General features: G+C 31.8%; 1 protein-coding gene across 1 annotated transcript; it reads left to right on the top strand.

The window, feature by feature from the left end:
* Nucleotides 1–11,509: 11,509 nt before the first annotated feature.
* Nucleotides 11,510–20,101, top strand: LOC131953094 (uncharacterized). The gene is made up of 9 exons (XM_059316130.1): nt 11,510–11,621; nt 11,855–11,970; nt 12,224–12,422; nt 12,665–12,850; nt 14,681–14,752; nt 15,871–16,107; nt 16,513–16,599; nt 18,409–18,423; nt 19,176–20,101. Coding segments are annotated over exons 1-9 (1,026 nt in total). The 3' UTR covers nt 19,178–20,101.
* Nucleotides 20,102–26,381: the final 6,280 nt, after the last annotated feature.

Raw genomic sequence — 26,381 nt, 5'->3', positions numbered from 1 at the left:
TTACAGTCGCTCACTAAATTAAGTCAGGAAATTCCGCCGACGCCCTGGTGTGCGAACGAAAATCTCAGTTTCGGCTGAAACTAAAATTTTTGGGCCCATGTAATACGTTTTATTTTAATAATCAGAAAAATTAACCAAGGTTAGATTATTAACTGGGATGTTTATTTTGTCCGTAAAAAATCCAAACAGTTTCGTCATTTTGTGAATGATGCAATTAGCATATATTTTTAGACGATCCAATCAGAAATTGAGATCGAGCATCTAATAATAGACCATTAGTGATCCTAATATATAAAAGACCATGTGCGCACTTCTCTCTCTCTGTCCGCAAAATATTTTCACTGGCTATCAGATCAGTATCTTCAGCGATATATGGAGAACTTGATACGGACTTTTCTTGAAAATAATATGGTAGATGTTTTAAATGTATGAACAAAAATTTTATATAAAGTAGAAATATTAAAAAAATAAACGCATATTCGAAAGTAGAAAAAAAATATTAATTATGCAACCGGAAAAGTGTTAATATTTGTGACAAGAACGCATTTAACAATGACGTGACGAATGTTTACAGTAAGGAAAGAGCTCAAAACTAATGACGTCGTTTTCCGTGTTTAGAATATAAAGAAATGAACTTTTTCATTCAAATATGATTGAAATCTACGTACGCTATGAAATTTATGCAATACCATTTTCTCGGCCTAAACTTTAAAAATTTACTTTATCTATTAGGATTCTAGGTCTAGAGATTCTAGATCTAGAGATTCTAGATTTAGATCTGGAACTCAATCTAGATTATTTAGATCTACGAAAAAAACTAGACTTAGACAGATCTAGATCTAGACCCTACCTAGATATAGAATCTATTTAAATAATAAATTTCTATACTAAACTATTTCAGGCCTTAATTATTTTATTGAAATCTGTGTTTGTTTAGCTTTGCAACAGAGGCGGAACTACAGTGCCGCCAGACACCGCAATGCGGGGGGGGGGGGGGGGGCAAACCGTTTAGGGGTCCACGGCATACCATAATTAATCTTTTTTTTTTAATTTTTGAATTTAATTTTCGTGAATTTTTGCCTTGATATTTGATTTGTAAAAGAAAAACACTGTAGCTGCGGTAGGATTACCTTTATTTTACAGTCATTTTACCACATTCTTCCGCAAAAAATAAAATTCCTTACACAAACTACAGTGTAAAATATAGGCAACTCTTCAAATTTGAATGACTTCTTTGACTCGTTGCCCCCCTTTGATAGCTAAATAGAGGACACGTAACTGTTTGACCGATCCTCCAAAGTGTACTGTGGCGGATGGGGCAGGGGATGGGGACTAAAAAGGGGGCTAAAAAATTGTTGTCAAATTTTTTATATATTTAAAATAGTTATTTATAGTTGTATTTTTTAACCATCGCCACATGCTGTCGCCGGCAAAAATTCTTTAAAATAAAAATAAAAATAACAAAGTCCATAGCACGAGAAGCAGCTACATATGAAGTGGGCTTTCATGATGCACGGTTCTTCTTTGCGGCATTAGTTAGGGACCCGAAATCCATTGTATATTTTTCAATGTTAATATGTGTTTGTGATAGTGGTTGAATTTGAAGCCTGTACTGTCTAGTATTCTACAAATAATAAAAAAAAAAATATAATACTAGAAACTTCTGTTTTATATACGTTTACTTGTTTTTGCTTTTACAAGAAATATCATAGTAAACTTTTAAGGCCTATACTTGGAATTATCTCCCCTGAGTAAGTTTTACAATGGGCGATGCTGGCGTACATAGGCTTTTTGTTGTCTCTTTCAAGTTTTTTTCCCGAGCCGACCCCCATACCATCCCTCTTTCTTAGCCTCGCAAGTATCGAGTAGATCAGGGGTCTCCAAACTTTTCAGCCCGAGGGCCGCATTAACTATCAAATATCAGTTCAGGGGCCAGAGTTTCTTTAAGGTATCTCTTCAGGGTCCTGGCGCCCTCCTCCCCCCCCCCCCCCGTATAACGTCTATCGCCCCTCCCGCCCCCGAATGAAATATAATTTATATAGAAATATATACAAATTTCAAGTGTCCACCCCCCCCCCCCCCCCACACGAAGTCAACGTTTGCCCTCAAATTGTTCTTCACGTATTTCATTCTTGAACATGTTTGTTCACACAGGCATGTTGTTCCAAAATTTGAAAGTTACTTTGATGCAAAAGTTTTAATGCTAGGAAAGTTTTCCTTGTGCAGAAACGTATGAAAACCCATCTGCCCTTCTTTGAACGTGTCTCTAATGAAGTCATTTTCTTGCAATTCAATGACCTCCAGTTGCAGTTCATCTTTGCAACTGGCCACATTTGCTTCAAATGGGCTTTGAAACAGTCTCACTTCTTAAGCCTATGAATCCAAGTCAGAAAACCGCTACTGAAACTGCAGCTGGAAGTCTTTGATGATCTAGTATGTAAATGACGCGGGGAACTCAGTGGTTGCTACAGCCGTAAAGACCTTGATCAATGTATCGTTTATGAACTACTTCCTAACCGTGCGATTCACACTTCAGCATATTTTGTCAGACACTAGACAGCATTAGCCAACAAATATTAATTTACTTGCATAGTATTAGGCACATTTAATTCACAAAACAGGGAAGGTAAGATTATTTTTTATATAATTATTTAGAAATTAATGAGAACGTTTAAAATTAATTTAACATTATTAATAGTCAATTACTATTTATAAATGACGTCATTGAGGTGGGGGTGTGTGAGGGTCTGGCTTTTTGTTAGTCGTTAAAAATGTGACATCATTTGTGGATCCCCCCCCCCCCCCCCAAATCAGAAGGTTATCCGACGCGTGAGCTGGCCGCATACAGTTGTACATGTAAAAAACATTTTTCTGTCTATTATGCATTACTGCATCATTCACCAATCGCCATGAAAACTTGGGAAGCTGTTGAGTACAGCCCCACAAAGGTTTCTGTCATAGGCCTAACATCTGTTTACATAGCTGAGATGATAGTGTAATTGATACCATGCGGGAGGTACGGGTTTGAGACACACAAAGTCAATCTTAAAAAGAATAATTTCAATTTGTTTTTTTATATGTGAGTTATAAATTTACCTATCGGGACTCGGCGAGACAAGTGGCCAGGAAAGTAGAGTTAATCTGTTTCTGAAAGGATAGTGTGGTAAGACCAAAACAACATAACTACCATTGAACAACCGGCTTTTTAACAAAATCATTTAAGTCGCTTAATTTTAAGTCTCTTAATCAGCCAGTGCATTCAATATGGTATTGTGCTGACTAATACTGTATATAATTTGGTTTTAATTTTTCTAATAGTATTAGTCTATGTTATTTTAAACAAGTATAGACGGTACATAAACAACACTCTTTTTTTCATAATCTTAAGAAAGTTTTATTCCAATCCTTTTGATCAATAAAATGTTTTTTTTTTCTTGAGTTTACAATAATGAATTTTTTAAAAGCTGAATTACAATTCATTTCATTACCCACTTTCCGTAGGTATATACATTTTCTTCAGGCATCTCTACCGTTTTTTCCCCTTTCATCTCCGAACGAAATTGAAAAAAGTAATTCATACAAAAAAAACAACATCAGTATCCGCTAGCCCCCCCCCCCCCCCCCCCGCACACACACACATACACAAGCACACACAGCCCACACACCCTCCTCCGGACAGTTTTAAACGCCGCTACCCGGAGATAAACATCCAATAGAAATAGGCTACCGGGTAGCCTTTTGTAAAGAGAAGAGAGATTAAAGTCACCAGAACAGACCGTGTAACGGTTAGCGATGGCTAATTATTAAGTGTGTGTTTGTCGCGCTATGAAGGTTCCACGGCTCAGTATATTATTTGATCGAGGTAATGTTTCCTAAGAATTGGCGTTTACTATAATTTTAGAAGTACCATTATTTGCAAAGATATATGCAGTAATTTAAAAAAAAAACACAACTTAGATCTCATTAAAATAGCAATGAGAAATATGATATTTTATGCTGCAGGGTGCCTGTCAATGTGATGGGAAAAAAATTGTTGTTTAAAAGTTAATAAAATAAAAATCTAATAATGCTGTGTTGTTCTTTGTGTTATTCATGAGGAAAACCTGGTACCTAAAAAATGTTACCTGTTTTAATCTATACCAATGTATGTGTGTTTGTTGCTTTGTTTGTCTGTCTTGTATGCATTACTACACCTTCCATCCGATCGACATGAAACTTTGGGAAGTTGTTGAGAATACTCATGGGGAGGTTTCTGAGGGAGTATGCGATTTTTAGGCTATAGATACGATGTATTACTGCAGTCGTTAACTAAATTGATAAGGCGCGTCACCCGGTATCCCGGGAGACCATATTTGGCATCAAGGGCTTTCATGTGACAGATATTGCGCCTATGGTTGTTCTATACAGACTATTACTCAGTAAATTGAATGAATCACGTCTACCGACATCCCGGCTGCGTGCGTGAGCAATATCGCGCCAACGTTCGTTTTAAAGATCACCGTACAATATTGACATCATGGCACACGATACTCGATGACTGAACAGAGCCAGGAGCCGTACGGGGTGCCCTTGAGGGAGTGTAAGGTAGGGCTCCCGAGAACGCCCTGCTACGTCCATAATACCTGGGTGGTCGCCGTCTCACAGTCTACTAGTCTAGGTCTGTCTCACAGTACACAAGGCCTAAGTTTGTTCTGAGCGACAGTGTGGGAAAACCCGAGCCCCGGCAAATATCCAAGAAATATAGCATAATCATTGTTTAAATTTAAATAACTTAGTTTTAGAAAGTAAGGTCACGCGTCTAAGAATACAGGATTGGCAACCCATTGATGAAACCCTCTATTGCGTCAGACTTTCTTTTCAAGCTGGAGCAACCCGAACCCAATTCATAACTCCACACCAAACCCCCCCCCCCCCTCCCCCCACCCCCAAACAAAAATACAAACACGCTTGATAGCTGCTGTCTCTAATTAAAAATCAAACGACGAAATATCATTTAGGCAAAGCCCGCGTTAAGAGTTTCTTGGTGGAACTGTAACAGATAATGGCTTCAAAAATCATATACGTTATTAAGCAGCTGAGGAAAATGGAAACGAAAAATAACTTACCATATGATTGTACGAAAATCTTTACACTCTTCGTGTTATATGCTCTGAGCTCCCATTCACCACTTGTATTTTTCACTGTGTTGAATATACTTGGCAGCAATTTCAGTGTGAAAATCGTCGAATTCCTTTTTGATGTACACTGTCCTACAACCCAGTCTTTATAATCAGGATTAATGTCACATTTTCCTTCAGTTGAACATGTACTGACCATGGTATTATGTCTATACCAGCTAACAACAAAATGTTCTTTGGGAACAATCATGAATTCGTAATATATAATACATTGGCTGCGTTCCTGACAAACATTTCGCTCGGCCAAAGATAAACCTTGAATAAAAATTTATAAATTATTAATTAGATTATATTTTAAATCTTTTAAAATCATTAGGCAAGGAAAATATGCCCTGATAATAAAGAATTAAACATATTTGTTCATTATAATACTCGATGCTTATATATGAGACAAAATAATTAAAGATAAATAATCGTATTTGAACTTAATTTCTTGTAAATAACCAAATCTTAAATAATTTCCTTTGAAATAACGTGCGTTTATAAGACGAACCGAACTGAAATAACTTTAATAATCTCGTTTACTCCGTTTTTTTTTCCACAGATAATATCATTTTTACTTTCTCGTATATACGAAGTATAAAGAAAGTCTTGTAATCGTGCAAAAAAATCGAGATTTTTACAAATCTCGACGTTTTACACCACACTGATACTGAAAAACATAATTTTGCAATCTTGTCCGTAGGTCTGTGTGTGTTTGTGTGTCTGTCTGGCTGTAAACACGATAACTTAAGAACCGTTACAGATAGGTTGATGAAATTTAATTTATACGTATTATATCAAAATCGTAGATACGTATCAACTTTGAGCAATTTCCGATAACCGGAAGCGGGACTTTTTCTACTTTGAATTTTCAAAAGCCTATAACTTGAGTACTATTTCAAATAGATAAACGAAATTTCACATTTAAGTAAAAGATCTAATATTCTGCCTTCTGACAAATTTGGAGTAATGTGCGTTGACCGGAAGTAGTAATTTACGCTATTTCCGATTTCTCAAAAACGCATGTGAATTTATAAAGTACTAATATTTCCTAATATTTTCTATTGTTTTTACGGTCGCTTTGTTTGCTGATTCTAAAAAGCACCTTTTTAGTCCATGTCAACAACATTATGGAAGAATTTTCGTCAAGTCGCTCGCCTTCATTAGTATTACTAGTACTTTTTACTTGCAAAGGCATGATACTCTTTAACCAACTTTGACTAGAAAACAGTTTCTAATTCACGTTTGTCGTTGGCGAAATTAAATAGAGAAAACTTATTTAATACTGAAGTAGAGTGATTTTGTTAGCACTATAGAACATTTAAAACACCATATATTCACTACAACATTGCACAGTTAGAAAGAGAGCCTAAAATTACATCTAACAATAACAAAACACAAAAACTAACTTACTGCTTCTCATATTTACGATCGATTTCACTATGGTTAGGTCAGAACATTTATCATCTAGAAATAGTTTAGGATGATACCTCGATTTTCAATCGTTCAGCTTAAAGCAAAGCAAGGTCGGTAAGAGTTGCCCGCCGGTACGAATATCCAACCTCTATCCTATATGTATTTTCTAACTCATGGACTAATTAATTAGATATTTTGATAAAAAGACACACGATAGTAGTGTATTCAAGAATAGAAATTCAAAAGGTTCATGCTTAGTAGATTGTTTATGTACATTACAATGTTTTATAACCTAAATAAACTATTTTATATTTTTTTCCTTCGTTTTTTATAAAAACTTACATTTTAATTGAAACATTATGAAAATAATTCGCATAGACGTAATCATTTTCATCTTAATTATAAAAAACCTCGAATTGTAGACTCTATACGATGTTTTACCAAGGTGATTGAAGGCATAACTTATTTTATTCTTGAACAAACAATTTCGGTTATTTCCGAAATTTATTGTTACCGCTTACCTAACGCTTGTTTTCTTAACTATGTATGTAATAACTATAAGTTTTAGATTATGTCTGCATTCATTTAATAGATTTAAAAATTTGTTTATTTAATTAATTAATATAATTCATTTTGAAATGACAATTATTTTGCATGAAACGTTTAAAAGGTACTATTTTAAAAGTTAACGCTGCGGGATTATTTAGAAAATGTTAAGAATTTTTTTTTTAATTTGTAATCTGTGCTCAAGCAACACACAACAAAAACAAGACAAACAACAGGATATTTTAAAAAATGAAGATCGTATGAAAAAATAAAATAAATAGATAATTTTCGTTTAAAAATAATGTTTACCAATCACCTAGACAAATTAACATCGGGAATTTCCGTTTTAGATGTAGTCTTCCTACATTCTTTTAAAGGATTTGTTTTCAGGTAGCTGTTTAATTTAATGATTCTATTAGGCTTTAGTACTTTGTTCTTTATTCGATAAACAAATTTAATTGTGCCGTATACGCACATTCATATAAAACTAAATATGTAAATATAAATTATCAAGTGGTTATAATAAGGGAAGCAAGTCGTTGTCTAAACTTGCTTTAGGAACAGTTACCCTTGAGAATTTGTGGAAGCCATATTTGAATATTTTTATTAGATCTAGCCAAAAATAAAAATAAAATTATCTCAGCTGTTTCTAAATTGTAAACACATATTCAATAATAATGATATATTTGTAAAATGTCAGCTTGCTTATAAAAGATAATAGGCTAAATTATAATACTTTAAAATATTGCAATGCAAATTTTTTTTTGTTAAATTGAAATTCGCCACAAGTAGGCCTAACTTAATTATTTATGTTACTTTATTATATAAATATATAGGCTATATATATATATATATATATATATATATATATATATATATATATATATATATATATTTATATATATATATATATATATACATACATATATATATATATATATATATATATATATATATATATATATATATATATATATATATATATATATATATATATATATATGGCAAAGAAAGTATGTGTGTGTGTTTTTCCTTTAAGCATTATTACACCTTTCATTCGATCGCCTTGAAAGTTTGTGGAGTTGATGAGAATACTCAACGGGAGGTTTCTGCAAAAACATTTTTCATTTTGCGAGGGCGGCGCCCCGGAGGGTGCGATTTTGCTATATGAACGGTTTGCTATGTAAAACGGTTTGACACCGTTTATCCGAGTGCCACGAAACTTTTGAGGATTAATGAGAATACTCCCTAGAAGGTTTCTGCGGAAAAAATAAATAAATTTCTTACTTGCGGAGATGTTACATCTGGCATCTCCTAACCGTGCAATGCGAGGGATTTAAATCATCTGACCTACGCTACCAGTTGACGATTAAATAATATTAGCTTGACCAAGTTTATCTTGGCTAAATATTGAAATATTTAAAATTTAACAATTTTACGATGCGACACATAAGAATAACTTTACACCATACATTGCTTGACTATATATGTACACAAGTAACAAAATATCTAATCCATCACATATAAAGGACTAAGTTATTAATCATTTACGTAAATGCACCCAAACTGTTTTGATATATGCCTTAAACAATTGTACATTTTAGTTCAATAACCTAGAAAAGAACCACTTTCACAAGTAAAACTTAGAAACAAACTATACTATAGCCTAATTCTGTCAACGCAACAACGTCGCTACACAAAAAAGTCACTAACTTCCTTCAAACTGAGACAAAGTTAGATATGTATAAATAAAGAATATACAGTAGAATTTGATCGGATAGTCCATCCTTCTGCTAACATGATCAGTTTATTTGCTGAAAGACCAATGATCTCAGTACAAATTACCCCCAAAAAATTACTACAGACAAAATTTGTTTGTTCTAAGACATTTTGACTGAAATCATTTGTTATATTTTACAAGACGACCCGCAGTGTATCATACGCCGATATTTAGTTGTTCTTTCTACTGAAAATATTTGCTTTAAAACACTAAACCCCCATCCCCCCCCCGTGAAAGCAGCCTCCTCTTAGTTACCTCCTCTAAATTTAAAATAGTTTCAAACTGAATTATCTGCCCCTAATAACCGTCACCAAACTAAACATTTAGCGGCGTGAACTACAACTCACCTGACCATGTGAGGGGGTGGGGGTGGGGGTGGTAGCGATAGAGAGGAAGAGAGGGGACTGCAAGGCGCGCGCTTGCAGCTTGTTTTCTAACGGCTCCCAGAAGAGAATTATATTTATAGATTTTTACATATTTTATTTTCAGCTCAAATTTCAACTTTGTATTTTTAACATGGGGTAAGTATTTAATTAGGAGTTTAACAGAATTTAGATCTTGTTTACGCTTTCTTTTTTGTTCTTGTTAAAAAAGTATTCTTCAATATATTATTTTTAGAATAGTGTTAAACAAATAACATATGATGACCAGATTTTAATTTCTATGTAACAGTTACAATATCCTTTTTATGATTGGACTTGAGTACATATTCTACTCAGTTCAAGGCGTTTGTTATCCCGGAAGTTGTGGTCCAGGAACATATTTATCTAACAATCATTCGTGTGTCCCTTGTCCAACGGGCAGCTTTATGGATCAAATGGACCACGCCTGCCTAGCTTGCAAAAGGTGTAAAGTCCCCAAATATGGATCTTCAAATGTCATCAGGAACTGTAGTGCAACTCGCAACACGGTTTTGAATCGTCATGTAGGTTTCACAACAAACGATGGTAAAAGTAGAAAAAAAACAGGTTGGTTTGTAGAAGATTTTCTATTCTTATTGTTAATACAGTCTGTCTAAAAATGTAACAATGTTAACTACGATTATTCTACATTTTGTTTAATATTAGTTCAAATCTGTTATATACATTTTGTAGTTAGAAAAATAATATAAATCTCATAAGCTGTATTTGCCTCATTTCAAAGGGGACACACATAATCAAGTTTAGAATGACCTAAAACTGACCTAGCGTGACCGCGGTCTTATATAAACTATACTCTTTATAGTGCTTGAATTAGAGCGACCACTTCCAGATACTACACAAACTTGACATTTAGTAAGGAGATAGTCCTGTAGGCGTAGGTGCATGGAAAAATCACAGGTTATAAGAATTGTAAGGGGTTAAAAATTGACCAGCTTGACCGCTGTATTTTACCTATTAATTTGGTTTTGAATACGTCAATAAGTTAAGCTTTTATTTTTTCTCATTATTTGACTATACACAAGAATAAATGGAAAAACTATTTAGATAAAAGAATCATCCCTTTAAAATTTAAACTAAATGGCTTTCAAACAGCTGTGAAATATTTAAAGTAGAGACTAATAATAATACTTTCTTTATGGCAATTTAAAAAAGGCATCTACGTCACTGTTAAGCAATGTGGTACATAGTTACTAAAGTTACTCAAATAAAAGATATAATTTATACACTGATATTGTATGACACAAATAATATTAACTTATATTAACATATATTTATATGTGTGTGTTTGAGAAAGTTTATGTGTTTTTCTGTTTGTTTTATCCATTGCTACACCGTTCATCTGATTTCCGTGAAACTGAAATTAACTTCCAAACTTGCTGTAGGGTGCAGTTTGGCGCTCAGAATTCACCCGCTGGTCTTGCGCAGGGTGTCAGGGGTACGCCCTGGACCTCACTTTTAGAGAGCAAATTTTATATGAGGATACTATAATCGATGACTAAATCGAACAAGGGGCGTTCTAGGGCGCTACTGCGATAAGGTGAAAACGTGGCTTCCACGTGAGCATTTCGACACTCCTAAAATCTTGGCAGTTGAAGAGGGGTTTTCTACCTCACCCTTGTACAGGGCGATTACGTACTATGAAGGTGTTTTGTTTTCTTAATGCAATGTAAATATGTGGTTATAACTATGATAGCGATGGTGTGGTAAAAAAAATTAGATCGTGCGTCTAAAATTGCATCGTTGTTTACACTTGAATTTTATCATAATGAGTGTTGTTGAATTACTTTTCCTCTCAGAGCGAAACGTATATGCTTGTTATGCATATTAAATACATCTTTTAACCATTTTCTTTATGCAATTGAAGGGCTTTGTATAATCTTAAACTATTATTGTTATGACAGTAAACTTTTTCATGTTTCGAATTATATTTATAAATAAGGATTATATAACTTTTGTTTACAGATAATTATACTTCTTTTCCATTGGAATTTGATAATGTCAAGGTGTGTCCGGAAAATAGCTACTGTTCAGTGAAATGCGGATGGCACAGTGCATTAGGAAACATAAGTGTGGTATGGTACAGAAATAACGAGCCTGTCAGTTCTTGCCACACATTTGGCGATTGTAAAATCCACAAAAAGTATTCTTTAACGTTTACGTTGGTTCTCGAAGTTAAGAATAAAAGAATGTTTACTATATTGACATTTTTTACAAACGATAATGAAGAAGATCGAACTACATGGGATCTTATGACTAATAGTGACACTCTATTATGCAGCAGGCGCTCAAGAATCTATTGTAAGATTTATTATATATTAAAAAAAAGATTAGTATAAGCCTAACAATAAATATGCTTAAAATAATGCATTAAATGATTAATAATAACATTACGAGTAAAATATATTTGCTTATGATGTTTAAACATTATCGTGTTTTAAATTTAAAAAAAATATTTTTTATATATTATTATAAATAAAAGAAAAAAATACTATTTTAAAGAATACTTTTTGCATTAATACATAAAATTTCAGTACATGTCACGAATGAACACTGTTACTTAGAGGAATTGCAGATACTGAAATTAACGTGCATAATTCCCAAATCTTATCCGAAGATCCTGTGTAATTTTGTTGACACTAGATTGAAAGTAAGTCTGCCTGTAGTTAAAGCTAATTAAACCTTTAAATCTAAAAAAAAAATTGTTAGTTTGAAAAACACATAAGGCGTTAAAAGGAAAAGATTATTTAATTAATTTTTTAGTCGAAATTTAGAATCATCTACTAGGAACTAACACTACAATGTTTTAAAAATGTTTATAGCTTTTACGGTAGTTTATTTGTTGTTGCTTTTTCTATAAAAATTTATTTGATAATGAAAATATTTTGAAATTTTATTGATAGGTTAAAAAGAGAGCAAAAGTTGATCACGTATATTCAAAAGTTCCTGGTCACCCTTACTACTTGGTTTCCAAATGTTCAATCGCTTTAAATATCTCGTTAAGAATGTTTCGTTATAAGGTCCACATTTATCCAGATATAAAAGGGATTTTTAAATCCGATATGAAATATGGAGCTATCAAAAACATTGCTATCAAAATTGGTAAAAAATTAAGTTTAAATTTATATAAGGAAAAACTATTAGATTTTATAATAGTTCTTCACATACGAATATTGTGTGTTTTAGTGCGCGTGCGTGTGTGTGAGAGAAAGAGTGTATGTGTGTGTGTGAATGTATGTTTGTGTACTTGCGTGCAAGTGTGTGTGTGGAGGGGGTACGTGTGTGTGTGTCTGTAGGCTACACAATTCTTGTTTTACCGAATAGCTGAAATTAAACATTTTCAGAACGACCCAAAGCGAACTTTTCGTGTGAAAACTTTGTGAATGAGAATGAAATGTTAAGCTGCTCTTGTGTAAAATATGACACTAGTAACTTGACAACAAAGTTACTATGGTTTTACGAAAACAAAACGTTTTCAATCGGAAATAATACTGCAACTTTGAAGCTAAAAGCGCAAAAAAATATCACAAGTAAGAGTGTTTTCAATTCAGATCCGTTTTTTTAACTTTTCTGTTGTCTTACTATATTTTTTTCCTTTTTGAGCCATTGAGAACAAATGGCTGCAGAAACACCTCTTTACTAAACTCCTATTAGGCAGCTATCGTTATTTGAGCGTAAGCAAGTCTAGCAGCTCTTGCTTCGCCCTCCACCAGGATTGTTTAGGTCAGCCTACCTTTTCTCTCCCCTTGGGATTCTAATGTAACAATTGCCTCACAATGTAGTCAAAATTTCTGTTAAAATATAGAAATTATGAACCTTATTATTCAGCGACTGAAAATAGTTTGTTTTAAAACACTATCGGTCGCGTATATGGTTGTCAGCAAGGACAAGTTTAATGCCAAAACCAAAACGAGCTATTATGTAACTGTGACGAAAAAAAAATGTTATTTCTAAATTAACTCGGGTGAATAACATAGAATTTGACTTGTCAACAAGGCTTGGCACTTTTAAGTAAACAAAATGTTTTGTAACAAACTCAGTAGACAGGCGGACTAACATAATACGAAATATGACGCAATTGGTGGTATCGGAAAAGAATATCTGAACCTTGTTGACTACACCGAAAATAACATCTGTGTGTATGAGATCGCTACTTCATGGTATGTGCTCAGAAACGCAGAGAGAACGATCGAGACAAAGAGAACGAACTGTTGTGTAGACGGAGAAAGAATGGTTGTGGATAAACACGAGGTTGGCCCATAAATACAATTAAGAGACAGCGTATTTGATTGACGATTGATTGTGACAGTGAAGTTATCACATAGAATGGTTAAACGCAGAGAACAATGTCAGTACGGCTACGGAGTGAAACTGTGTATGGACCTTTGACATTGGAGGTCTATTGATTTTCATGTTACTTTTGGAACAATGATTATTTATCAAGAATTACAGTTTTGTAATCTCGAACCCGACGTCAGATTGTGATTCTTTATATGAGTTCGATGTCAGAGCCAAATGAGGTATCCACAGTCTTGTGACAGTATTACTAAGCCACGGACCAACACCTACAGACAGGTGGTTACACACCGCTGCTGTATAGTTGCTGAATTATATCCACTTAATTGAAGGGTTCACCATGGTGCTTAAAAACAAATTCCACTGTTTGCCTAATCACACTACAAAGGCCTTCTCTAAGTAGACAAAGCAGATTTAAAGCGAGGCTTGTCATTTTATTGTCCTTTCTACAATTGTAGCTGTCTGATCTATATAAGTTCCTTTCATATAAAATGCTTGTTCAAACTCTTTGCTTAAAGACTATTGCCTTCTTTATTCTGTCCAAGATGACTTTTATAAGAACTTTACTTGAGATGGACAACAAGGTAATACGCCTCCATTTTACACACTGAGATAAGTCACCATTTTTTGCTAACTTCATATGGAGGCCTCTCTTCTAGTCGGATCTGTCCTGTGCTTCAGACTAAGTTGAGTCATTTATGACGTGAATTCGCTACTTCTTCTCTATCTTGCCGTAATGACCCTGATTCCAGGTCTGGTGGGTCTTGTGGTGCTGTGCTGTTTAGTACTTCCTGGAAGTGTTCTCTACATCGTGTCAATTATTCTTCAGTTGACGTTTGAAGTTAGCCATTTTTGTTCATCACCGGTATTTTGGGATATATATATATATATATATATATATATATATATATATATATATATATATATATATATATCCTATATCTCTATATATAAGAGAGTATATGTAAGCACTAATAGAGTTATAGAAAATGTATAAATCTTAAACCTTACATTAAATTCGAACTAATCTATTTTAACTTTTTTTCTTTCTCGACAATTTTAAGGTTTTATGTGTGTTGGTTCAAATGTACTTGGATGGAAAAGTGAGATTATACAATACAACATTTCTGTTTTACGTAAGTTAAGCACTGTTTTAGGTGTTATTTTTTACATTCTTTTATCAATTATGTTGATCATGCTTAATGTTTTAAGCTTAAATGGTGAATTACTGCGATCAAAAGTTCAAACTCTTATATTGTAGCAATTTTGTTCAAACTTGAAAAGTAGGATATAAAGGTTTGAAGACATGAGGTATTATATGAAGTTTAAAATAATTATATTAATGACGTTTAAAATAATATAGTTTATAGTTTATGCATATTGTTATAGTGCATTTTTAAAAATAAACCGGGAGTGATCTCCCCTAAAATTTCTCGAATATTCTTATATGAAACAATAGGGAATAGCAACTCGGGATATAGACATGACTTTTAATCCATTTTAAATACTTAAACTTTTTAAAATAGAATAAAATCTAGTAGAAAAAAGAATTGCACACCAAGTGAACGTCATATAAAATGTGCAAAATAGTGCGGATTATTATTAGTACTTTATAAATTCACATGCGTTTTTTGAGAAATCGGAAATAGCGTAAATTAGTATTTCCGGTCAAATTACTCAAAATTTGACAGAAGGTAGAGAATTAGATCTTTAACTAACTTGTGAAATTTCATTTATCTATCTGAAATAGTATTCAAATTATAGGCTTTTGAAAAATTCAAAGTAGAAAAAGTTCCACTTCAGGTTATCGGAAATCGCTCAAAAGTTGATACGGATCTACGATTTTGATAAAATACTTATAAATGAAATTTCATCAACCTAGCTGTAACGGTACTCATGTTATCGTGTTTATACACACACACAGACATACACACACACAGACGCACAGACATACGGACAAGATTGCAAAATTATGTTTTTCCGTATCAGTGAGGTGTAAAACGTCGAGATTTGTAAAATCTCGATTTATTTTTGTGCACGATTACAAGACTTTCTCTATACTTCGTATAATCGAGAAAGTAAAAATGACACACTGTAATTTGAATGTTATCATGCTATCAATCTTCTATAATTGCAACAGAGTGCGGCGGATACATAGTATATATATATATATATATATATATATATATATATATATATATATATATATATATATATATATATATATATATATATATTAATATTTCATTTGCAGCTTTGGTTGACTTAAAAACGTTTAAATGTCCACATGAAGGTCAACATATCTGTGGCTATCATGGATTGTGCTATTATAACTACCAGTTTTGCACAAAAGATAACAAAGTGGAATCATGTTTTCCGTCAAAAATTGATGAGATAGAATTCTGCAGAAGTCAAGATTCAAGGGAGGTCTTGTTGAAAAAAAATCCACTTTGTGAACACGCATGTGTGTCAATATTTGGTATTCCAAAAGGTAATTTTTTGAGGGAATATATAAGTAATATATATATATATATATATAAGTAAAAAGTCTAAAGTTCATAACTCAGCAACGATTAGGAAACATTGCAAATAAAATTTTGATTAATTAGTCTATGCTATCATTACTTGCTAGACGCGTTTAATTATAGATATTTAAACCTTGTTTCTTATGTTACCAAAGTCAGAAGTAGTACTTTATGGTAACATATGGTTATATAAGGTTAGAATAACTTTTGCAAAAGCGTTCATCTGATTCATTCATCTTAAATTTAGAAAATACTAATTTTAGAAAGCTTTGTGGTTGTATATAAGTTTAATATGTGTGGCTTAATTAAGAAAATTCATTTATGCTAGACAATATTATTTACATAAAATTTCTTCTATTGCTTCATTTCAGTAGAAGAAACGTCGGAACTTAATCCCCTTTTTGTAATCGTAATAACATTAGCCGTACCAGTATTTCTAATGATTGGACTGTTTTTTGGTAAATACAATGAGTTTATTAATAATTAATCATAGCTGTGCTATCTTGTGAAATGTATTCTTACGTTTTAGAGGTCATCCATAAATGACGTCACTCTTTTTTTGGACGATTCCCCCCCCCCTCCTCCCCTCCGTAACACGTCGTCGTAAAAAGCCAGACCCCCCCCCCTTAAAATGACGTCATACCTCAGCCTACAACCCCCCTCAAAATTGCTATTGAATTTTTCATAAAACATTGATATTTTTCCAAAATCTCGTTAGAACTCTTTCAACATCAAGTATTTTGATCAATTCCTATTACAATTTATTAAAACCTTTTCAAAAACGCGAAACATCGGCTAAAACGCGTTTTCTAACATTGCTTTTTATAATGCAAAAAAAATGACGTCACACCATCTGAGCCCTCCCCCCCCCTCCCCCTCATCACACACCGTCACAAAATTACGGACCCCTCCCCCTCTTCGAATGTGACGTCATTTATGGACGACACCTTATTATATGAGTAGGTTTTCAGTTTGTGATATGAATAAACATGTATTTGTTTACGAAATTGGTTTGACTTGAGTAAAAAAAAATTCATAAAAAACGTTTTAATAACAAGCTTTTATGTAATAATGCACTAAAAGGAGAAAATAAATTATACACTACTATTTTAATAACTATAAAGAATAGCGTGGGTCTCTTCCTAAATATTAGTAAAGGTATTCAATAGATACTAAAGTAAACCACGCTTTTCTTTATAGTTATTTAAATAGTAGTGTATAATGTATCCTTTTTAGTGCTTATTACATAAAAGCTTGTTATTAAAACGTTTTTATGGAATTTTTTTTAGTACTTTACATGTTTTTATTTACAATAGAGTTTCATGACTAAAAACCATTACGTTCCTATTGAACGTGATGATGCGTGTGGTGTGGTTGGATAGAAATGCCTACTAATTTGGTCAAAATTTTAATTAATTCATGAAAAATTAATTAGGCATCCAATTAAGTCAAAATTAATGTCACGATGCAATGTCTTCATGCCTTGACCCACGTACAATTTAAGAACCGTATCTGTCAAGTAGAAGTGCATGCAATTTCGCTCCGGCGTTTCGATCTAGACAGACAGACAGACTGACGACAGACTGACGACTGACGAGGAAGTGAGTTAAATAAAAGCTTGTTAAAAGAGACACAAGCGTGTGTTTATAAATATATAGTCTATAATCGATTGTCTATATTTTAAAAAGGATCATTTATTGGTAATAACGTGTTTGACTGCCGATAAATCAGAAATACTAGACATTGTAATTCAAAAGGAAGTCAGAAATACAGAAAAAGGAAAATAAAAGATAATGAAAAAAAGGAATATATAAGTGAAAATAGGAGATCAAGAGAGAGAAATTTTAGAGTGAATAGTTTCTAAGGACTTATTAAGGTACTGGCAAGATTGGCAGAATGTTCCGAAACATAACGAACGCAGCTACTCAGACAGATTAGGATTACACTTTATCCAAATGGGGACCAGACACTTTAGTAAATTCGCTGCAGTGGTTGTGTGGGCAAACCCTGGCCCGATAAATACGATACATGTGCTGGCATTGTTTACATTTCAATACCTTAGTTTTAAAAAACATGTTAAAGCGTTTAAGAATATATAGGATGAAATCCTCTTAAAATATTGCGTCAGACTTTCTTGTGAGACTATCTAATTGTTCCTCGCGGATGTTGGACGCTTTTCAATCAATACTGGGAATGTATTAGTAATCTACATATAAATCTATTAATTGTATGAAAATATAAGCTTACTGTATTTTATTTGTTTTCAGCTATCCTTTTATTCTGTAAGTACTTTATAATTACTTATATAAAGCGTTTGGCTTTTCATATTTTAAACTATGATGTGGCGCAAGTATTTGATTAAAGTAAAACATCATTCCATCAACCACTACATAACATTCATAATTTAATTTTACCTTCGGTTTACATCTGTTTGATTGTGTATCCTTATATAATTTTAATATCCTAGAATCGCCGGTTTCTTAAAGTCTCTACCGCTGTAATTTTTTTAGCAAAATAAAGCTTATTTTCATGAAGGTTTATTATATTTGTTTTGATATTCGAATAATTTAAACTGCTTTGTTTCAAAATTGTTTTTTTAACTCTGGAAATTATACGCATTGCAATTATACACACAAAACACGTCTTAAATTAAAGACATATTTATTAAGAGTTTAATCAGTAGAACTACTAAAAATGTTATTTTTGTTAATCTTTCAAGTACTCATAAATTAAGTCACACAATCTATATAGTTTATTTAGGAAAGGGATTCGAATCTAGATGATAGAAGTTTTTCTTCCAGGATTTAACATTTTAAAATTAGTATTCAATTTAAACATCCTCAACAATTTACACCTTAATGTATAGTGTTATTACGTTGTAGAATTATCAATGGTGAATTTAATGTGAAATACACTCATAGTTAATCATTATCCCCTGTAAATTCTCTCCCACAAACACCCAACCTTACTCCCAGGATAATCACACCTTGTATATTACCATCAAACCTAAAAAACTGTTTTTAATTTGTTATAGGAAATCACGAAGCTGAGATGTGTTATGATGATGATCTTATTAGATGTGTTGCTGATTGCAAAAAGAATCCAGGTCATAAACGCTTTATACCTCTTGAAGATTTCAACTTCTATTGTCTTCCCTTACGTTTCCATAACGATCTCATGTCAGACACAATCAAAACATTGGCAGCCCTAACTGTCCAGGTAAAGACTAAATTCACCAGTCTAGAGAGACCAAAGTTTTACCCAGGCACTCAAGTTTCATATCCATGTTATAAGGACAGAGGAAGTCACGTGATGAGGTTAGGGACGGGGAAGGTATGTTGAGTGCACATGCAGAAAGGGAGTGGGGGAACTTGTAATTTTGAAAAATCCGAATTCTCTGCCACGCCCAGCAAAGTGTTGGGTGAGATTTACGTGTTGACAGCCAGATACGTGGTGTTTGACGACAGTGAGGCGAGACAGACCAGCTGTGTTTTAGATATGGATCCAAAAAAAGGTCCAGTTCTCACACTTGATAGCTGGGAGATCGTTTCAAAAGAAGACATTGAGAAAGACTGGTGTAGGTTGAAATATGTGACACGCGATTTAAATTTGGTTCATAAGCTTGATAAATTGTGTTTCCGATTTACAAAGCTATGTAAAGAGGTAAATACTAAATATAACAAATTCGGTGATTTGGAAAAGTTCACCGTTATAGTGTCTCATCCTCATGGCCTCCCTAAACAAGTTTCTGTAGGCGAATGGACACACAAACGTAAGAGGGAACAATACACCAGGTACTGGTATACAACATTACATGTAATGGCTCAGGCGGAGCGCCTGTCTACATGCTGGGAAATGACGGGATACATAGGTATGAGTCTCCTCACAGTGGATCAGACGCTCAAGGAAATGATAGTGGTGAATATTTCGTCTTAGTATAACTGTCAGTTTTTTTTTTCATCAAATAGCCTCCAATTTAAAGTGACCAGAATAGAGAAAATTTATTTTATTATTATTCGATTTATATTTCGATTTGTATATATATATATATAAAATAATATAAATTTAATAAAGTTTTCTATTTTGTGTCATATTAAGAGACAATATATGGAAATATATGGATACACTTCGTTTTTTATTTGTATTTAGGACAGAATACTCTCGTGGCGTTAAACAATGGGGTAGGGGTGCTTAAAATCAGATTTTGACATTACTCCCCTCAAGCTAATTAACCCCGGTCATTTTACCTAGCGTTACGTCTCTCCCTGCCCAGACCATTACCCCGTAGGACATTACCTGCAATCCGACAGTTACCAACCGGTTAAGGTAGCGGTTGCTGTATCGATGGCGGTAAGGTAACGGTGACGGTAACTGTAACGATAATGATAGGATAGAATATGGGTAGAGTGAAGATTAAGGATAATAATTTGGTTTTAGTTATGAACAGGGTTAAGAATTTGGAGTAGGCTATTGGGATAGGAAATAAATAGGTGTTAGATTAATATGTATTGTGTAGTATGGTAAATACACAGGGTGGAATTTAGGATGAGGTTATTGATCTGGGGGCTAATAACCGGTTGGGGGTAATGATAGGTAATGTCTTACACCAACATAAAGCATGCAAAATGTCGGATAAAATTAAGGTTGTACTTTAGTTATATGTTTATTTTAATTTACGTATTGATAGGATTTACAATTGTGTACTTATTGTAATTGGGTGCTTTTACTTTTGTAGTAGATAAAGAGTGTGCTGTATGTGTACAATGGTCTTTTACAATTTTTTATTTTTTTACTTTATTTTTTTAGTTTAATGTTACGCTTTATACTTGTTTACTATTACGGTGTAACAAATCATATACTCTTACTTGATACTCTCAAAAGAGGGAAAGTAAATAACAAGTGTTTTTTTGTGTTTGATTCTAAAATGCGTATTGTATTTGTGTAACGAAAATCGATATTGTAAAATGGTAGGAGATGTGTTGCTACATTTTTGAATCACGTGCTATTGCTGTTTTGAGAATAGAATTATGTGATGCTTTTTAATTTTTCTTTGAACATTTTGTAAACAAATATACATATTTGTTAACATTTACATTTGGACACCGCTATAAATGGCTGAAGCAAAGCATAGCGAATAACGGGTAGTTATTAATATTTTAGGTTAACTATTACACTTTTTAGTAAGCCGAAGAATTGTAGTTTTTTTGGTCGTGATACAAATATATAAAGTATAAACAAGATTTGTGTTCTGTAAATTAACTAACTTATAACATATATATTTTTTTAAATTTACATATTTATAATGTTATATAAAGTGTAATATATTTTGTTCAAATCAAAAAATAAACTCTTAAGCCTAACGGATGATTTTTAAAAACCCATCAAAGAATGTACACCGAAATGTAGTACCTATACTATTTCACTATTTTGATTGTAATTTGTATAAATATCAATAATACTATTTTAACTTAGCAAAATGTGTTTGGACAAAATTTACATTATTAATTAATAACGAGTTTGTTAATGTGCTAAAAAATTATAAGTTTATTTTTCTGAGATGGGTACCTTACTAAGTTGTAAAGAAAGAGATGGCTGACCATACCGCTAACCACATTATCCGTTGATACCATCCTGTCAATGAAACAGGTGAATTCTACTTTACCTACCCCAAGGACTAGGCCTATTTGTTTACTTTGAAAATTAAATGATTTTTGTTCACTTTTTTTTGAATATTTTTAAAACTTTAGACCAAAATAGAAAGTATTATGAACTTAATGAGAAAATGGTTTTACATTACGGACTAAGACTTCAACATTGCAACTGTAAGTTATAAAATTGCATCGCGTTTCAACCTATACGCAGTCTAAACCAACAACCTAGCTGCCCGAATCCCAACTCCTTCTTTCTTCTTCTTCGTTCTTAATTATTAGTGTTCAAGGGGATCGAGATTTATCTGCCAGTGAGTTTGAACTCGAGACTTTGTTCGAATTTTTCAACCATGAGCTTTTTGCCGACTCGACCACGCCTCCAACACAATTAAGCGTTACGTGTCAATTGGTTATGCGCCATTGAGGCCATTGACTCCGATTTCAGCCTGCTTTTCTTTTTGGATTTGCTTCCATAGCCTTTGTCCAACCAAGAACAAAATACAAGGCAGCAGTTGTTTAATTTTGGAGTTGTCTCTCCTAGAAATGTGGCTGTCCCCAGCTAACGAGCCTCATCTGCCTCATTTTCGGTTTAGCAACCATGAGCTTTACCGACTCGACCACGCCGACCCCCTGAATCCCAACTGTTTTTTTAAATTCTCAGACAAGATTTATGTATGAAACAGCTAAAATTTGTAAATCTAGTTGTGATTATTTTTAGCTTTGTTTTCCCTTTTTCCCTCACCAAACATGAATAAACGGATTTTAAAGCAAACAATGTATATATATATATGAATATATATACATATATATATATATATATATATATATATATATATATATATATATATATATATATATATATATATATATATATATATGTGTGTGTGTGTGTGTGGTTGTATTTATATATTAAAAATGTACTAAAAGTTCCTAAATACTATAAATATTTCGCTGTGAGCTATTTTGTCCCGGATATTTTGTGTGAGATCATATATATATATATATATATATATATATATATATATATATATATATATATATATATATATATACAAATATATATATATACATATAAATATAGATATAAATATATATATATATATATATATATATATATATATATATATACGTATATATATATATATATATATATATATATATATATATATATATATATATATATATATATATATAAATAAATAAATATATATATATATATATATATATATATAAATAAATATAAATATAAATATATATATATATATATATATATATATATATATATATATATATATATATATGTATATATATATATACACGTATATATATATATATAAATAAATAAATAAATAAATATATTTATATATATATATATATATATATATATATATATATATATATATATATATATATATATATATCCTACACATACTACATATATATATATATATATATCCTACATATACTTATTACACATTGAAAATAATATCTTAAGTATCGACATTTTAAGGTTTTCCTCAAAGTAGAAGTTTATTTTTTAAATTATGCATACAATTTAACCAATATTCATTTCTATTATTTACATAAACAAAAAAGGAGACACGCTCATTTTAAAAAAATCACCAAATTTCCTGGTTTTTCTCATAATAGGTTTCATGTACTTTTGAATACTTTGTCCTTTTTTTCTAAGAAAATAATAACCTTAAAAATAACTTTACTATTGTTATGACCCTATTAATTTAAAAATAAACATTTATTTCCAAATCTTACAAGCTCTATACAAAACGTTTGATATTCCTCTTTACATTGTATTTGGCATCATTGGAAAGTTGGACTTCTCAGGTATTTGATGATAGTATTTCCCATAATCTCCGAAACACACAATCGACCTTACAGATTGTATATATATATATAATATTTTTGTGACCTACTTCTAGTTACTTTTTGCTGTTTTTCTCAGCTCGCTGTTTTAACACTAAAATAAAAATAGTTTCGAGAAAATTATGATGATTTGCATAGAAAAAAAGTTTCTAGTAAATAGCATGCACATTTTGAAACTTGTGCATACTAAAAGCGGTACGACTTTTCAGACCTTTTAAAATTCTGCCCCGTAGCTCTTTTAAAAATGTGTAAGGACAAAAGTTTTAATATTATACTGAAATATAAGCCGTTTAAATTTGATTGCAATACGTGCTTAAATAAAAAAGCCTAACCGTTTTTAAATGTTACAAAAAAATTAAAGGGCGGAGGGTTTCCATGACAACTTAAAATGTTTTCAACCCTTTTTAAGTTATTTAATTCTTACTTTCATCTGCCAAATATGGATAAGTATTCAAAAGACCTTAGGTCTTAAATTGAAAACAAAATTCTCTTAACCATCACGTCATCAACAGAAGAATTCGTTTTTAAATCAGCATATTTAATTATAAAAAAAAATAATAAATAAGGCAAATCGATTTTACTGTTATTTTTATATAGCTTTCACAAACTTTTCCATTTAAGATTTAGTGATTAATTTTCACGTACTTCTATGTTTTCATGTATAACAACAGGGTTATTATTGGATGGAATATACTCGTAGTCATCTATCGTAATGTACTGATTTTCTGGTAATTCCTCAGAGTTTGAACCTCCACTGATCACAGTTATATAGTGATCGTAACTAGATCCATCAATTATTGTTTCGAAACGATCTATATCGATGTAATGTTCATCGTCAGATTCAGAAATCTGTGGGTTAGCTCTCCTCACTGTCATGTAGAGGTGACTATCACTTGGAACTGAATACAGGTGTGAATGGTTGACTTTAGCCTGTGCTTCAGCCCGGCTTGTGCATCTTTTAACTACAAACATACGTTTAGTGTATTATATGTATGTATATATATATATATATATATATATATATATATATATATATATATATATATATATATATATATATATACATATGTTACGGTCAAAGCCTGAAGTCGGCCAATGCTCGCATTGGCCAATATCGCCTCCCTTTTTCCTCCATACCCTTCGTCTGCTTCATTGCCTATTCCGCATATTGCATGGACATCGTTGCCACAGGATCCACAAGAATGGGCTGCACTACAATATTTTTCACTAACTACACATATTCTGTTGGCCACATTATGGTCACGCAGCTGATGTGTTAGCGGAGGATGTCTTTGCATTTATGACAACTTCCATTTCTTGTGCAATGTTCTCAAGATCTTCCTCAGTAGCTATATTATCGAGAGCCTCTCTTGTTAGATTTGAAGTGCTAAGTCCCACTTTTGCTTTGTATCCAAACAAGGCTTCGTATGGCGATTGTTCGATTCCTTGATGAAAATTACGGTTTTTCGTAAGACTCTCAGCCCAATAAGCTGATTCATCTGTCTACATCCATGTCATCATCATGTTTGAACATCTTAGTTGGCACGTTCTACTGAACATTGGCTTTGGCTATGCCTTAGTTTTCTGTGAACTAGTTTAAATTCAGGCCACATGTTCTTTAGTTCAGAAATAACTTGATTCACACATTCTTTTCCATTAGGATTTCGATTATTTATTTTGGCAGTCATCTGGTATGTCTGTCTCTTGATCTGACGGTCCTTTTGGTCCATGTCGCATTGCATATAGAATGCTATACAAACAAGAGCCAAACAATACGTTACTCACAATGAAATCGCACCCAGAATAATGAAAATGCGATCACAATTTAGTCTACATAGAACATAGGCCAGGACATCCCGGTCAGTGCGTGCATTGGCCGGCCAATGTACTAAATACGCTGTCAAGTTTAAGTTCTTCGAGCTTTGTCCAAGAGAGCCGGCCAATGCGGTCTTTGGCCGCACTTCGGGCTTTTACCGTAATATATATATATATATATATATATATATATATATATATATATATATATATATATATATATATATATATATATATATATATGTATATATATATATATATATATATATATATATATATATATATATATGATTTTTAAATAATTATTATTTAATTAAGTTTTACATTTAGCTGGTGCATGTACCTTTTATGCAGTAAATCGACACAAAAATGAAAATGAGACAAAGGAAACTAACAGAGCCAACAAATGGCAACATCAGTGCACTGTAAGCACTCTCTTGTTTGTTGGTTTCTGAAACTATTGTAGAAAAAAAATCATTTAACAGTTAATTTAATGTTTGATATGTGTACATTTCAGTAATAAATAAATAAATAAATAAATAAATAAATAAATAAATAAATAAATAAATAAATAAATAAATAAATAAATAAATAAATAAATAAATAAATAAATAAATAAATAAATAAATAAATAAATAAATAAATAAATAAATAAATAAATAAATAAATAAATAAATAAATAAATAAATAAATAAATAAATAAATAAATAAATAAATAAATAAATAAATAAATAAATAAATAAATAAATAAATAAATAAATAAATAAATAAATAAATAAATAAATAAATAAATAAATAAATAAATAAATAAATAAATAAATAAATAAATAAATAAATAAATAAATAAATAAATAAATAAATAAATAAATAAATAAATATAAATATATATATATATA

The sequence above is a fragment of the Physella acuta genome, unplaced genomic scaffold, assembly GCF_028476545.2.
Source record: "Physella acuta isolate Inbredline_101_S28 unplaced genomic scaffold, ASM2847654v3 ptg000905l, whole genome shotgun sequence".
Classification (NCBI taxonomy): domain Eukaryota; kingdom Metazoa; phylum Mollusca; class Gastropoda; family Physidae; genus Physella; species Physella acuta.
This window is presented reverse-complemented; position numbering and strand designations above follow the sequence as displayed.